This window comes from Odontomachus brunneus, unplaced genomic scaffold (assembly GCF_010583005.1).
Source record: "Odontomachus brunneus isolate Ranch 3 - 2012 unplaced genomic scaffold, Obru_v1 Obru_scaffold_145, whole genome shotgun sequence".
Taxonomy (NCBI): Eukaryota; Metazoa; Arthropoda; class Insecta; order Hymenoptera; family Formicidae; genus Odontomachus; species Odontomachus brunneus.
This window is the reverse complement of record NW_022639595.1, coordinates 856,482-872,238: the sequence shown is the minus strand read 5'-3', so window position 1 is coordinate 872,238 and position 15,757 is coordinate 856,482. Positions and strand designations below refer to the sequence as shown.

General features: G+C 31.1%; 1 protein-coding gene and 1 long non-coding RNA gene across 5 annotated transcripts in view; one reads left to right on the top strand and one right to left on the bottom strand.

The window, feature by feature from the left end:
* The window catches only part of LOC116850424, a 100,780-nt gene that overhangs the window by 71,404 nt on the left and 13,619 nt on the right, over window positions 1-15,757 (bottom strand). The window lies entirely within an intron of this gene.
* LOC116850422 lies at window positions 12,271-14,964 on the top strand. 3 transcript variants are annotated; one of them, XR_004379339.1, is made up of 6 exons: window positions 12,271-13,050; window positions 13,123-13,487; window positions 13,552-13,868; window positions 13,994-14,117; window positions 14,253-14,384; window positions 14,595-14,964. XR_004379339.1 is itself a non-coding variant. In XM_032828700.1 (5 exons), the coding sequence occupies exons 1-4, from the start codon at window positions 12,949-12,951 to the stop codon at window positions 13,663-13,665; spliced, it is 429 nt and encodes a 142-aa protein (XP_032684591.1). In that variant the 5' UTR covers window positions 12,271-12,948; the 3' UTR covers window positions 13,666-13,868; window positions 13,994-14,126. The 3 variants fall into 3 exon arrangements, 1 of the variants encoding a protein (XP_032684591.1); XR_004379338.1 differs by having other exon boundaries at window positions 13,123-13,868; XM_032828700.1 differs by lacking the exons at window positions 14,253-14,384; window positions 14,595-14,964 and having other exon boundaries at window positions 13,123-13,300; window positions 13,453-13,487; window positions 13,994-14,126.

The following is a 15,757-nucleotide window of genomic DNA, read 5'->3' as shown; positions in this document are numbered from 1 at the left end:
AATATGCAATGAAAAATGGGGTGTTCCATTTAAAAAAATTAATGTGACCTTGACCTGACCTTCGCTACGCAACCCAAGGTCAAACTGATGTGATCAGTAAATACATCTTTTTAAACGCCACAACTTTTATCTGAAACATTTTTTTCTAAAATGCTTAGTTTTCGAGATATTTCACCGGTCCGGGACTTTTTGAACACCCTGTATATATATATATATATATATATATATATATATATATATATATAACCTCTTAGTAACATGTAATCTTCTACTTACACGTTACATTAAAGTTATATAATTTATATGAGCAAAAAATGTCTACTTATATAATTTTGAGTAACGTGTATATAACCTACATTTGCATTATATTGTGTATTATATTTCGTTATATTATGACAACAGTTATATATTCGTACTTGGGGTTAATACATTAATGAATCAGTTTTATCCGAAATTTAGACTTTACTCATAATTGAGAGTTTGCTTATTGCTTTACACAGATATTATGAAGATTTTTATTTGTGCACCACAATGCGCAAAGGATAAGCAATGTAACATGGCGCATTAATGAATATTATCATTCGCGAGAACCACTCACCCAAAAAAAAAAAAAATAATTTTAATAGAAGTGGAATTCTCTAAATCTTATAGGATTTTATTCTTACACATGGCCTCAAGAGGATTGTTTTAAAATCAAGATAAAAGTAATCTTAAACATAATTCTTAAAGATAGAGGAATTTCATATTGAATGTATAGTGTAAATTTATTTGTTCTTAATCTACATTTCCTCTTATATATTATTTCAACTCAAAAATATTTATTAAATATTAATATTTAAATATTTATTAATTTTATTGCATTCATACAAAAGAAAGATCAGAAAATTTTGACCGAAGTGCTTGTGTATATCTGTAGATGTCCACTTTTAATGTCATATGAGATGAAAAACATCAGACACGACTGGGATCGAACCCAGGTCTTCCCCGCTTGTCAGGAAGACAAACCGCTCTTTCCACTGAGTTATTTAAGACTTCATGTTTGTGACATCTATATACCCAGAGAAAAATGGTTCGTTGATTAACATCAAAATGATATCAAACTGACGTCGGTTTGACAATTTCAACGTCGATTTGATTGAAACGTCGACAGTGACGGTAGAAGCGTTTCTAAGCGTGGCGCTTGATTTCAACTAACCGTACACCACGGTAGCGTTCTTTTATTTGCAACAGATATAGCTGAATGCATCTCGTGGATGCATCAAGATTGCACTTTTTAAGGTTACTAGCTAGTGATGTACTATCCCTAGAAAATAAATTTTCCTATTGGCTATTGGATCGTCGTATGTCCGACGTCGGGTCCCAATCAGTAATGTATCAATATTGTCTTTATAAAAATTGTGAGAGAGAGAAGTAGTTTAATAATAATATCAAATAATATAAAAAATGTCATTAATTGAAATCGATTTAGTACATGGAACATAGCCAGTTACATAGAGGATAAAGAGTCCTCAGAGTTAATTTCAGATGCTGTTATTACAAACAAACTTCCAATAGCTCCCACATTTGTAGTATCCATCTACAACTCATTAATAAATTAATTTTTCCATATGTTTGATTACAATTATCCCAGCAAACACAAAATATAACTGTTATATAACATAGATGTGAGAAATAAGTCTGATCGATAAGACGCTCTTTATTGTCGATAAATTTGGTCGACCTCTCGTGGCGCTGTTATGCGACTTGAGCATACACGGATATTCGTTACTATACTGTTATATGTTCTATGTTCGTTTTTTTTCTTAGCCTTAGGGCTATCGCACACAAATTGACATAACTGCTATGCATAGCATAAGACCGTATGTACCAATGAGCATCGAGTATTAAGTCGCCATATTGGTGTTCGATGCTTAATATTCGATGCTCATTGGTCCATACGATCTTATGCTATGCATATGCAGTTATGTCAATTTGTGTGCGATAGCCCTTAGTCGTAACGTCACGGTAGCGTGAGCGAGTTCTACTGGGTACTTACGATATCGAGTGCAGAGCGAGTGAGAGGAAGTAATACCCATTCCCATCTACAACTAATATATTTTATGGCTACTCTTACTTTGCTCTGTTCTGTCTTTTATCCACAGGAACAATATGACTGCGTCGGACGACACAATTGATGTAGCATCGTCTACGTCAATCCTTGTGCGTTGACTTCCGACAACGACTTACGTCTACGATACTGTCGGAAACAATTGCGACAATCTTTGTGGCCAGAGGGTCGGTCATGAATCTTTTCACCTAATGTGAACTCGTGAAAAGTGAAAAGTGAAAAATCTAACCTTGAAAATATATGGAAATGTACACTTTTCACAAGTTTACATTGGAGGAAAGGATTTACGATCGCATTCAAGTACTGCAAAATAATTCACTTCTCATAGTTTCACATACTAAAAAAATATTAAAAATATTAAAAATATTAAATAATTGAGAAAATCCAGAGTTCTCATGTGAAAATATTCATGATTGATGCCTTGGCCCTTGATGTGCTTACGCAATCATATTGTTCCTGTGGATAAAAGACAGAATAGAGCAGAGCAAGAGCAGTCATAGAATATATTAGTTACAGATGGCAATATGTATTATTCTCTCGGATCCAGTTCTCACTCGCTATGCACTCGATATCGTAAGCAACCTCTGTTTATAGATATGCTACTGTTGTTATAATGTGCATCTAACTATCAGTTTTATAAATATACTTTCATTGTAACCATATGTGGTCCATTGTTACGAATTCCTGACAGGTTATGGGCCCAGGGCTTGTAACACACTGCGCGAATAAATAAACTCAGTGTATAAAGAAAAAGCACACGACGAAAATGGCTGCTGCAACCAGTCTTGCAAATAAAGAGAAATTAACTGAAGTTAATTACAAACTGTGGAAGATTCAAATGAAGAGCGTACTGGTGATCAATGACTTGTGGCAATATGTTGATGGCACAGAAGTAAAACCTGCAGAGAATGCACAAGAATGGTTAAGGAAGGACTATAAGGCATTGGCATAAACTTGAGCATCACGCACGGCCAGCTCAACCACATTAAGAAAGCTGTCATCAAAGGAAGCATGGGATGGACTGAAGGCGGTATTCGAATCTAGAGGACCTGTGAGAAAAACGGCCTTATACAAGCAGTTGCTGAGGATGGAGAAGAAGACGAGCATCACTATGACGCAATGTGTCGCCGACTTCATACGTAAAGCAGAACAACTTGAAGAAGCGTGTATTAAAATACCAGATGACTTGTTATCGATAATGTTGTTAGGTTCGTTACCGGCTGAATTTGAAAACTTTAATGTAGCTATCGAGTCACGCGATGAAATACCGACTCTCGAGAATTTGAAGGTAAAGCTTATTGAGGAGGAAGCAAGACAGAACGATCGCATAGCGAAAACAAACGAAGACAATAACAACAACGCATTATTAGCAAGAGGACATTTGAAATATGCACACGAAAAATCAAAAGATAATTATACTAAAGCGAACACGAAAATTCGTTGGAAAATGTTTTAATTGCGATAAAATAGGACACATGAGTCGAAATTGTAAAGCGAAACCAAGGAATAACAAGTCAGATAATGTTAGCGACGCGATGACCGCGATAGCATGTAATGCGGAAATAATAGGCAAATCAAAAACTTGGTATCTTGATAGTAGCGCAACTAAACACATGTGCAATGACGAACGAATCTTTGAAACAATAAAAGACGATAATAAATTAAAGGTGTATACAGCCGCGGAACACTTTGTAAAATCAAAAGGCGTTGACGATATAAATTTAGACGTAAAATTAAATCGAAATACAACAAACTCTGTAAAATTGAAAAATGTATTGTATGTTCCAGAATTGCGTAATAATCTTTTGTCAATATCAAGCGTTACAAATAGCGGTTATACAGTCACATTTAAAAGAGATCGAGCAACGATCAGTCGGAAGGATGGTTCAATAGTACTCACGGCAACCAAACGTGATCAGTTATTCATAGTTAATAAAAAGAAAGAATATGCAGCGTTCATAGACGAGAAAGACCAAATTGATCTGCGAAAATGGCATCAAAGATACGGGCATCTTAACATTATTGATTTGAAAGCAATGCAAAGCAAGGACATGGTCAAAGGTATAAAATTCGCAAAAGCAAACGAAATAAATTGTGAAGTGTGCGCAAAATGTAAAATTCATGTTCAACCGTTTAAACCGTCGTCCAACCGTGAAAAGAAAATTTTAGGATTAGTACATTCCGACATCTGTGGACCAATGAGTACAGAATCAATTGGTGGCGCAAAATATTTTGTTACTTTTATAGATGATAGTTCCAGATATACGGAGGTTGCAATTCTTCGAAACAAATCAGATGTTGCTCAAGCCTTCAAGAACTACAAACGTAGAGTAGAAAATCAAACTGGTCAACGAATTAAAAAACTTCGTACGGACAATGGGAGAGAATATTTGTCGAAGGATTTCAATGATTTTCTCAAAAAAGAAGGGATTCAGCACCAGTTAAGTGTTGAATATACACCTCAACAAAATGGAGTAGCGGAGTGAGTCAATCGTACACTAGTGGAAATGGCCAGATGCATAATATTACAAGCGAGTCTTCCTGATTCACTGTGGGCTGAAGCAATACGGCAACATATCTGAGGAATAGATGTGCAACGAAAAGTCTCGATGGAATTACACCATTTGAAGCTTGGACACAACGTAAACCATACGTGGGTTTTTTTAGAACTATCGGCAGTAAAACAATCGCATTAAATAAAAGCCAAAAAGGAAAGAAATTTCGACCAAAAGGAGAAGAATATTTGCTGGTAGGCTATTCAGAGGAGTCGAAAGCTTATCGCTTGTGGAAACCGGGAACAAAAACAGTCATCAAGGCACATGACGTAAAGTTCTTCGAGAGGATTGAGCCCTCTTTGGAATGCTCATCAAGAAAAATATTTACCATGCCCGAAAAACTTGAGAGGGCAAATGAAGAACGCTCAAAACAGCACAAAAATGATATAGAAGACGAGAACTATTCAGAATTACCTAATGGAAGAGATTGCCTTAATGATAAAACAGAAAAAGGATTGTCAGAAGATTTACAAGTTAATGAACGAGAAGAAGATGAACCACGTCGAGGGGTAGGTCGCCCCAAAATTGTAAGAACCGGTAAACCGGGCAGACCACCAAAGATTTATTAATCTAGCGATGCACAACATTTAGATCCAAAATCTGTACCCCAAGTTTTAGAACAAGATGACAAAGAAGCATGAGTAACCGTCATGAAAAAAGAATACGATACGTTACAAGAAAATAAAACATGGATTCTTGTACCGAGGCCAAATAATAAGAAGATTCTAACAAATCGATGGGTATTTAAAGCCAAAACTAATCAAAATGGTGAAATCGAAAAATATAAAGCGAGATTAGTTGCTCGGGGACACACAAGAATTTAGAATAGACTATGAAGAAGTCTTTGCTCCAGTAGTAAGATATGAAACAATTCGTACTTTACTCGCTGCATCTGTAAATGAAGAGATGCACGTGCACCAAATGGACGTAATTTCAGCATATGTACAAGGAGATTTAAACGACAAAATATATATGGAGCAATCCGAAATGTTCATTAAACAAGGACACGAAGAACACGTTTGCAAATTGCTAAAGCCATTGTATGGTTTAAAGCAGTCAGGTCGAGAATGGTACAAAAAGCTCGACAATTATATTACAGAAACCGGAGACGAACGTACATCGGCAGATCCTTGTGTTTATGTTTTTGGCAAAAATGATGAACGAGTAATTGTCATTATTTACGTCGACGATTTAATCTTGGCTTCAAAAGAACTTACCAGACTTGAATGCATCAAATAAAAAATGAAGTTAATGTTTAAAATGACGGATCTTGGTCAAGTAAGTAACGTACTTGGAATTAACGTACAACGACAAGGATTAACTGGAAAAATGCTTCTCTCACAAAGAAAATATGTCGAAGAATTACTCGAAAAATTCGACATGAAATATGCAAAAACAGTATCAACACCAATAGACTCAAATTTGAAGATTACTAAAGAAATGGGCCCGACAACGGAAGAACGGAGACAAAGGAAGGCAGGAAATGAAAAATCGACCTTACAGAGAATTAGTCGGTGGACTAATCTATTTGGCTAACGCTACACGTCCAGACATAGCCTTCGCGGCTAGCATATTGAACCGTTTCTGTACGGATCCTGGCAAGGATCATTGGATTATCGCAAAGCGAGTATTGAGATACTTAAAAGCAACATCTCATTATGGGATCACTTACGCCAAAGATGGAAGAAATTTGAGAGCATATACCGACTCAAATTGGGCAGGAGACATCGATGATCGCAGATCATGTTCAGGCAACGTTTTAATACTGTCCACAGGCCCAATCAGTTGGAAATCAAGAAAACAAACATCAGTGGCATTGTCAACAATGGAGGCAGAGTATGCGACGCTTTCCGAAATTTCGCGTGAGATAGTTTACATAAAACGACTTTTGGTTTATATGAGTTTTGAGAAATATGTAACGTCTCCAATTGATGTATTCTGCGATAACCAAAGTGTAATACAATTGCCAAAGAATACTGTATTTCATAAACGGAGTAAGCACATTGACATTAACTTACATTTTACTCGTGAATTAGTTGAAAGAAAAGAAATTGTGATTTATTATTTACAGACAGATTCAATGCTTGGTCACATTTTAACAAAGCCTTTGACGAAATATAAACATGATAATTGCATAAAAATGTTAAATTTAAGTTGAACTCATACTTATTGTTAAAGAGCTCTTCTCGATAGGAGGGGTGTGAGAAATAAGTCGATAAATTTGGTCGACCTTTCGTGGCGCTGTTGTACGACTTGAGCGAACACGGATATTCGCTACTATACTGTTATATGTTCTATGTTCGTTTTTTTTCTTAGCCTTAGTCGTAACGGTAGCGTGAGCGAGTCCTTCTGTTTATAGGTACGCTACTGTTATTATAATGTGCACCTAACTATCAGTTTTACAAATATACTTTCATTGTAACCATATGTGGTCCATTATTACGAATCCCTGACAATAGACGTAACATGTACTCTTGTTACTTCTATGTTATATAGCAGTTATGTCTTTCTTTGTTAAGATTGTAATATTTCGACTATATTTAATACACATTTTTGTATATTTATTGAACATATTACATCAATTACTACTATTCTCTATTCTTTTCATCCATTAACCCAGACAGCACAAAATATTTATAAAACATTTACAAAATATTTATAAGATTTATTTGAATATTTTATGAATATTTACCAAAATGTTTCATAAATATATTTACAAATATATTTACAAAATATTTTTGTGACCTTAAATTCAATAGATGAAAAATATTTATCTCATAAATATTATAAAAATATTTATTAAAATATATACATTTATATACATTTTTTTCTTTTCCTGAATTTTTCTTAAAATTTCCACTTTATTGTTTCACACGCTATTTAATTGAATTTAAATTGTACTTTGAAAATTTGCTTACCATTGCTGAGATTCGAATTTCTTATTTTTTTATTAATTTAATAATTTTAAATAATTACATTTATTTTTTTTATATATAATATTTGTAAATAGATATATTACAAAATATTACTACAAATATTTATTTTTTGTTTATTATAAATATTGTAATATTTAGTATGAAATATTTAGTCTGTATTTTAATAATATTTTCAATAAAGATTTTGATACTTTTTCCTTCATATATATAAAATATTTATATTATATTTATATAATATTTTTAAGAAATAATTCGAAATAAATATTTATGATAAATATTGTGTGCTGTCTGAGAAACGCATTACTTTCTGCAAACCAAAAAACCGTATTCGTACTTAAGGTTCCTGCACATTCGGAACTCAGGCTTCAATTTTTCGGCAGCCGCTTGGATTGGGATACTAAAAGATGCACGATTCTGCTTGCAACTTAAATTAAAGAACAGTCAAGATTTACGCAGTCTGCAGCTTGATGTGCGCAACTGGATATACAGAACGATTAAATTATGCACCGGATGCATCGGGTTGTATCTGTTGCGAATAAAAGAACGCATCCGACAGTACGCAGCGAAACAACTGTTCTTCGCGTCTCTCGTACTGTACGTAAGACGGCATTGTGCTTCAAATTAACATATTCCTCTTGATATAGAGGAACACAATTAGAATAATTAAAAACTAGAATAAATAAATGCACAATGAGTGGTTTCCTTTTAATAAAAAATGAATATGCTTTCTGCAAGATATTTCTTTTAGAACAGGGTTAGAGGAAACTTTATTTTGTACGTAGAATACTTTTGTTTGGGTGATATATATCAGACAGAATTGTGTCCTTTTAGGACTGCACTACTGCGCATTAAAGAGCCCGTTTATCTGAAGATAATGTGAGATATAGCAGGTATAACATGTTATAATGATGACGAGGTGAGTGAAACCGATGTTTACATATTATGAATTCGAGCACAAACACGACGAAGATCAAGCCGTGAATCATTCTTTTTTTAAAAACGCTCTACTCGATCATGACGTATCTTGTATTCAAAAGAGATTGTCAGAACAATCGATTGTCAAGAAAACTCGAGCTACCCAATAACCATCGGTGATCGCCAAGCCGACGTCGATTTCTAAGGGCAACGGCTTGCGGCCGACCCGAATATCCAGGCGCTTACGTCAAGGTCGCGTTATACCACCGTGATTGAATTCACAAGTTTGTCGGGCTTTAACCAGCGACACTAGTGACGGCGCTAGTAGGCACGTCGGCTTTTCGAATTTTTCAGAAACGCATATCGAACATTCAATTGCAAATCTGCCTAGAATCTTGGGGTAAAATTTTTTTCCACACTTTTCCGCGACGGGATTCCATACTTTGCTTTGTCTCGAAAACTTTGGGATGTTTTCGTGAAAACAGTTATCCATCAATTTTCTTAGTAGCATAATATAGATTACCTTTCATGAATTACAAAAAAATCGCGATAATCCTATAATGCATCAACTTCTACTGACTAGATATCTACAGGAAAAGGCATCCAAGTAAATGTTACTTGTTACATATAGTCGAAACAAAAATGATGTACGATAATTAAATATATGAGTTATTAAAAAAACTACCTCCATCTTCATTCTCTTCTCAATCCCAGCGTATCTCAGCGTTCATAAAAAGAGAGCAACGCGTTACACGCTAACATTGTACAGAGTACGTATTTAAAACTATTAATAACGTATTATAAAACTATCTTTCAGACGTTGTTAAGACTTTTGGATATTCGCCGCGGTCATGTTGTATAATTACGTTGGAGGCAAGAAATAACAAGTAAGTTTAGCAATTAAATAAAAAATATTAATTTAAATTAAAACAAAAATTCAGTAAAGGCACCAAAAGCGACATATCACTTTGTTTTTAGAATTTATGTCTTAATGTAAAGTTCAAAATATAAATGTAAATATATATGCACGTAGTTAGAAGTACCCTCTGATCAGATAATATCATATTTATAATGAAATTGTTTCTAGATTTAACATAAAAAATGTTTTCGTAAAACACACGAAAATGGAGTTGTTCAAAGAAAATGGGTGTCAAAAGCGACATACCTATTGGAAGTTATATAACATGTTACATATATGATAATATTTGATAACAAATAGTTCATTAATGCGTTTAATGGTTAAATAATATTCATTTATTCAAAATATAATGTTACAAAAGGGAAATATAATTAAATAAAAATATATCTTTGGCATTTCCATCTTTTTCATTTCTCATATATTTTACATTTGTTATATTTTTAAACTAAACAAAATTAAACTTTAAAATAAACAAATGCACGTCACAATGAGAGGTTAGAAACAGGTTATGTTAGTCAGAGTATCGCACCTATCGCATACTGTAGTTATGTCACTTTAAGACACATTCTCATAAAATTTTTCAAGGTATATAGTAAAAAAGTGATGAAGATAAATATATTCAAAAAATATTTTTACAAAAGCCAAATACATGTAGAAGAATTTAATATTGAACAAAAAGATAATTATCGCTGTTTAGTCTACGTAATTCGTCAATAAAAATCATAGAAATAAAACTTACGAATTTCTAAAACTCCATATTTGCTAATTTAGCATATAGAAGAACAAGAAATATACCAAGTATGAATTTTTCATGACTTAACTGATAAAACAAATTACGTTTATATTAGTTTCGATTTTATAAAATACCACATTTAATATATGAGATATAGAGGTATGAGATATGAGATATAGAGGTATGTCGCTCTAAGAGGCCTATGTCGCTTTTAGCTACTTTCCTCTGTACCTATTACATAAAGTTAAATCAATTCTCTTCGATAAAGTTACATAATATTCTTACAAAAAGAATAAATTATTCTTGTAAGTATAAAATAATGAATTTTTCTAAAATTTATGAATATATTTGTAAACTATTAAAAGAAAATATTACTCGCTAACTAAAAATAACGGTAATTGTTTACATAAGGGAAACTACCTGCCATGAGCTCCTCCTTGATATATGTTATGATATGAAGATATTATTTCTAAGTAACATTCAAAAGATTTCATGCGTCGTTCATTGTTTATTAAAAAGTTATTAAAAAAATATTTTTTTTATAAATAGAACGTAATTTTTACACACAGTGTATATGGAAATATGTAAACAGTACACATATATATGCGGGGGAAGGGCTCCTCACTCCTTTCCCGAAAAACTAATCCTAACCTCCCATCATGTACGGTTTGTTAAAAAGTTATTAAAATCTTTTTTTATAAATAAAACGTAATTTTTGCATACAGTGTATATGGGAATATGGTAAACTGTACACGTATATACATTGACGGAAATATCTGACGATACTGACCCTTCTATTTAGATAAACGGTATGGTGAATAATCGTGTAACAAAATATTTAGTTAAACCATCTGGTGAGCGCATTATCTAAGTAGCATTACAATAATGCTTAAATACGTTTACCAAACCGTCTGGTACAGCATACAATTCATTTGGTGAATGTTATGAATACAGTTATATAGTAGTGTTAGACTTCTTACCTAACCTAAAATTTAACCATATTATATATAATTTTTATTTATATATCATTTTCACTGTATATAATCTTCATATATTTACTTCTAAATTCGTCGACATATTTTAAGAAATTTCATTCTTCCAAATATTTGACGGTTTCAGCGTTTACTCTTTTATAGTACCGACGTCTTTACAAATTAGTATAGATGAAAAAGGAAACGTCACAGCGAGTAACAATTAACTATCGTGTCAATAGTATCATACGTCTAGAGAAAATTACCAAACTGTCTAGATGTCTACAACTAAATGTCTCGGTATTGACTATTAAATACATCGAGGTATCGTAATCAGAATATTGGATATGTAAATGAAATATCGCATATAAATTCACGATATTACTTTCATAAGACGAGTATAATGTCATTCACCAAGCCATTTCTCTCAGCGTACGCAACCCAACCTTTACATTTTTATACATAATTTGTCAATAAAAAACAATATAAGAATATAAATACAAGTACTGTTTGAGATCTTTCGATTTACATTATATGCAAAAAATATCACAAGCAATATCCGCATTTGTACATTGAGAGAAATGACTTGGTAAATGACACTATATTCGTCTTATGAAAGTAATATGGTAAATTTATATGCAATATCTGGTTCACATATCCAATATTCTGATTACGATGCTTCGACGCATCTAATAGTCGATACCGAGACATTTAGTTGTAGGCAGTTTGGTAATTCTTTCTAGACGTGTGGTACTATTGACTCGATAGTTAATTGTTATTCACTGCGACGTTTTCTTTTTCATTTATATTAATTTGTAAAGACGTCGGTGCTATAAAAGAATGGACGCTGAAACCGTCAGATATTTGGAAGAATGTAATTTCATAAAATTTGTCGATGAATTCAGAAATAAGTATATGAAGATTATATACAGTAAGTATATAAAAATTATATATATATATATATATATATATATATATATATATATATATAATAAAGCTAGATTTTAGGTTAGGCGATAGGTTACCCAACCTATCGACACATTAATTGTCAGTCATTGTTATATATATATATATATATATATATACACTTACTGTATATAATCTTCATATACTTATTTCTGAATTCATCGACAAATTTTATGAAATTACATTCTTCCAAATATCCCAACCTATCGTCACATTAATCGTCAGTCATTGTTTATTAAAGTGTTCAACTTTTGTGTTAATGTGACGATAGGTTGGATTAGGTTAGTTTTGAGAGGGGGTCCGAAAAGCGTAGTCCTCCGCTAGTCGTTCGATATTGTAGTTATTATTCGATATTGCTCGTTAACGGTACAGTATCGAAAAATTGTAATATATTTTTCGAACTTTTTTCATCAATAACTTTTTAACAAACAATGAGCGACGGCTAAAACCTTCTGAAAGTTACTCAGGAGGGTGACCTCTAACATATATATGAAGGTCAAGGTCATAGCTGCTGGGTCCGTTATTCTAAAAATTTACCAATTGTTCTTTTTTGGTGAATGATGAGTTGAATGGCAATGCTTCTAGCACGTAAATATTTTAATGTTGAATGCAAAAAGTTTGAATCAATTTAAACATTTTATCGTATATTTTATATTTTCTTAGTGAAATTATTAATACTAGCATATCATAAACTAAAATATTATAATTTATTTTGTTATAATTAATGACAAGCTTGATTTTCTCTTTCATTTTATTTAAAATTTTCTATTACTTAACTATAATATTTGCTATAAATCTTTCACTTTCTATGACTTAAAAATTCTTCAACTTTTTAATGTTGCTAATATGTGGATGCTATTATTTATTAAAAGTTCTTTGCTTCATCAGGATTCTCATTTTATACAGTTAGCAGAAGATATTGTCGAATATTTTCCAGCTGAAACAAAGGTTATTAATTTCTTTTATACATTTATATCTATACAATATAAGAAATTGTATTATTTTACCTATGAATTTCAGGAAGTATACTATATTTCATACAAGTCGATTAAAATTAATAACAAGGTTTTCAAAAAGATTGCTCCAAAATTATATAATCAGTATACAAATTTAATGAAAGGACTGTTGAGAGGAGGACTACGAGAAAACTCCAAAATCAAAAGTTATAACATACAAAATTCTATTTCTGCATCAGATAGTAAGTTCACACTTTTGACGATTTCAGGTTTTAATCTTTGTTAAAATGTTAATTTTTAAATACCGCAAGCCATATGTTTTCTATTTTGTGTTCCTGGTTCATGTCATATTTGATTATTTCATAAGAGATTTCTTTAGCGTCTTATTTTTTAGAGTTTCCTTTTCTTAAACAACCAGGAGTTGCTTTAGTAAGTACTAATTATTGCGCTTTTCATTTCATTGTTTTATTTTTAATTTACCACTCTGTTGCAGGTTTTTAGTTCTGTTGAGCTAGATTTTAATGCTTTCTATCCGAGGAAAACTAAATCACTTTTTATTGAATGGGAATTTTTCTCTCAGCGTTTAAGATCTATTACTGGAATATAAGAAAATAAGAGTAATTTCAAAATTTCTGTTAGTCATTTTTGTATGATTTCATTTTGTACCAAATGATCAAGCTTCTTTAAAGTGGTTCTTAAAAAGAGTAGAGCTATGCAACAAGGTCCTCTTGAATGGAAAGCCACATATCGATTGCGTATACATAATTTGCAAAACAGCTCAAATGAAGAAACATTTTTTAAAAATTAGAGGTGACAGAAAAAAGTCTTTAAATACTATTGCGTCTTATTTTTTAGAGTGCTTTAGTAAATATTAATTACTGCGTTTTTCATTTCAATATTCTATTTTTAATTTTTAATTTACCATTCTGTTGCAGCTTTTTAGCTCTGTTAAGCTAGATTTTGATGCTTTCTATCCGAGCAAAACTAAATCACTTTTTACTGAATGGGAATTTTTCTCTCATCGTTTAAGATTTATTACTGGAATAGAAGAAAATAAGTGTAATTTCAAAATTTCTGTTAGTCATTTTTGTATGATTTAATTTTGTACCAAATGATATTTATACTAAGGGGATGCAGCTTCTTAATAAAATAATGAAATTTAATTTTTTTTTAAATATTCTATTTATGTTTCAGCTCTCAGTGATGCTGAGATATGTGCTCTTAAGTTTTGTTTTTAATGCAATTGGTTATAACAATGTTCATATAACTAAAGGATGGAGAGTAAACAAACAAAAAATGCTACACAGCTTCATATGTCACGTAAAGGTGAGAAAATCAATTTTTTTTATAATTTTGTGTATGAAGATAGGTTTGTTCAATTACGTTCTAGAAAAATTTTATTTTTAATTGTATGTAACGTTTTATAACTCTCAACTTTTTTCTGTAATTAAATGAAGAGACAGTTTCTTTTGAATGTATAAATTAACTATACATTGAGGTTGTAATAATTTTTTTCTTTCTCTTTTATTTATTCAGACTACTGATGCTAAAGAAGATGAAGTGAATATTATTGAAACCAAGGCTGCAAAAGAAAAAAATACTGTACAACCATTTGTAATTCTTGTTGGAAACGATCTGCATCACATTACAGATAAAATGTTTTCTTACGTAAATATGTTTTACTTTACTATATACGATTTCTTTGCATTGTTTGCTATTTTGCTTATTTTAATTTTAATCTGTTTTTTGTCCAGATAGTACAAAGAATTCGAAAAATTTTTAAACTGTTGACTATAAACTTTATTTTTTATAAAAACCTTGTAAAATTTCTTATCTTTTGTATACACAAACTATTTTTCTTCTGAAATAAAATATTTTAAAATACACAAGTTTTGTTTTCGACCAAAAGAAAAATTATTGATATCCTTAAAGATAATTTCAAAATTTCTGTTAGTCATTTTTGTACAATGTGAGAAAGAAAAATTATTGATATCCTTAAAGATAATTTTTGTACAATGTGTAAAAGAAAAATTATTGATATCCTTAAAGATAATTTCAAAATTTCTGTTAGTCATTTTTGTACAATGTGAGAAAGAAAAATTATTGATATCCTTAAAGATAATTTCAAAATTTCTGTTAGTCATTTTTGTATGATTTAATTTTGTACCAAATGATATTTATACTAAGGATGCAGCTTCTTAATAAAATAATGAAATTTAATTTTTTTTTAAATATTCTATACTTTATGTTTAGTCTATAAAATGAGTAAAAAGTAGTATCCTTAAATTTAATTAAAAGAAAATGATAAAGACGATGACAGTTTACTGATAATTATTTAACTAATTTTTTATGCTATTCATACTGTTCATATTATTTATTACTGTGCTTTTCATATTGTTTACTATTAATTCTAAAAACCATTTAAAAAATATGTACTTATTAGCTTATTTGTTATATTTGATTATATTATTATGAAATATAATATATAATAAATGCAACAGAAACACCTTTTAATAATTGCCTGTCCTTTTTTAATAATTTGTAGTATTAGCAATAAATTTTGAAAAATTTTCAGACATATATTACCGTTTCTCTATTTCTTCCCAATTAAATTTTACGATCCCACTTTTTTGCTTAAATTGTATAATTAATATATTCTTACTCTAATGAATCGCTGATTCAAAATATATAGTTAAAAT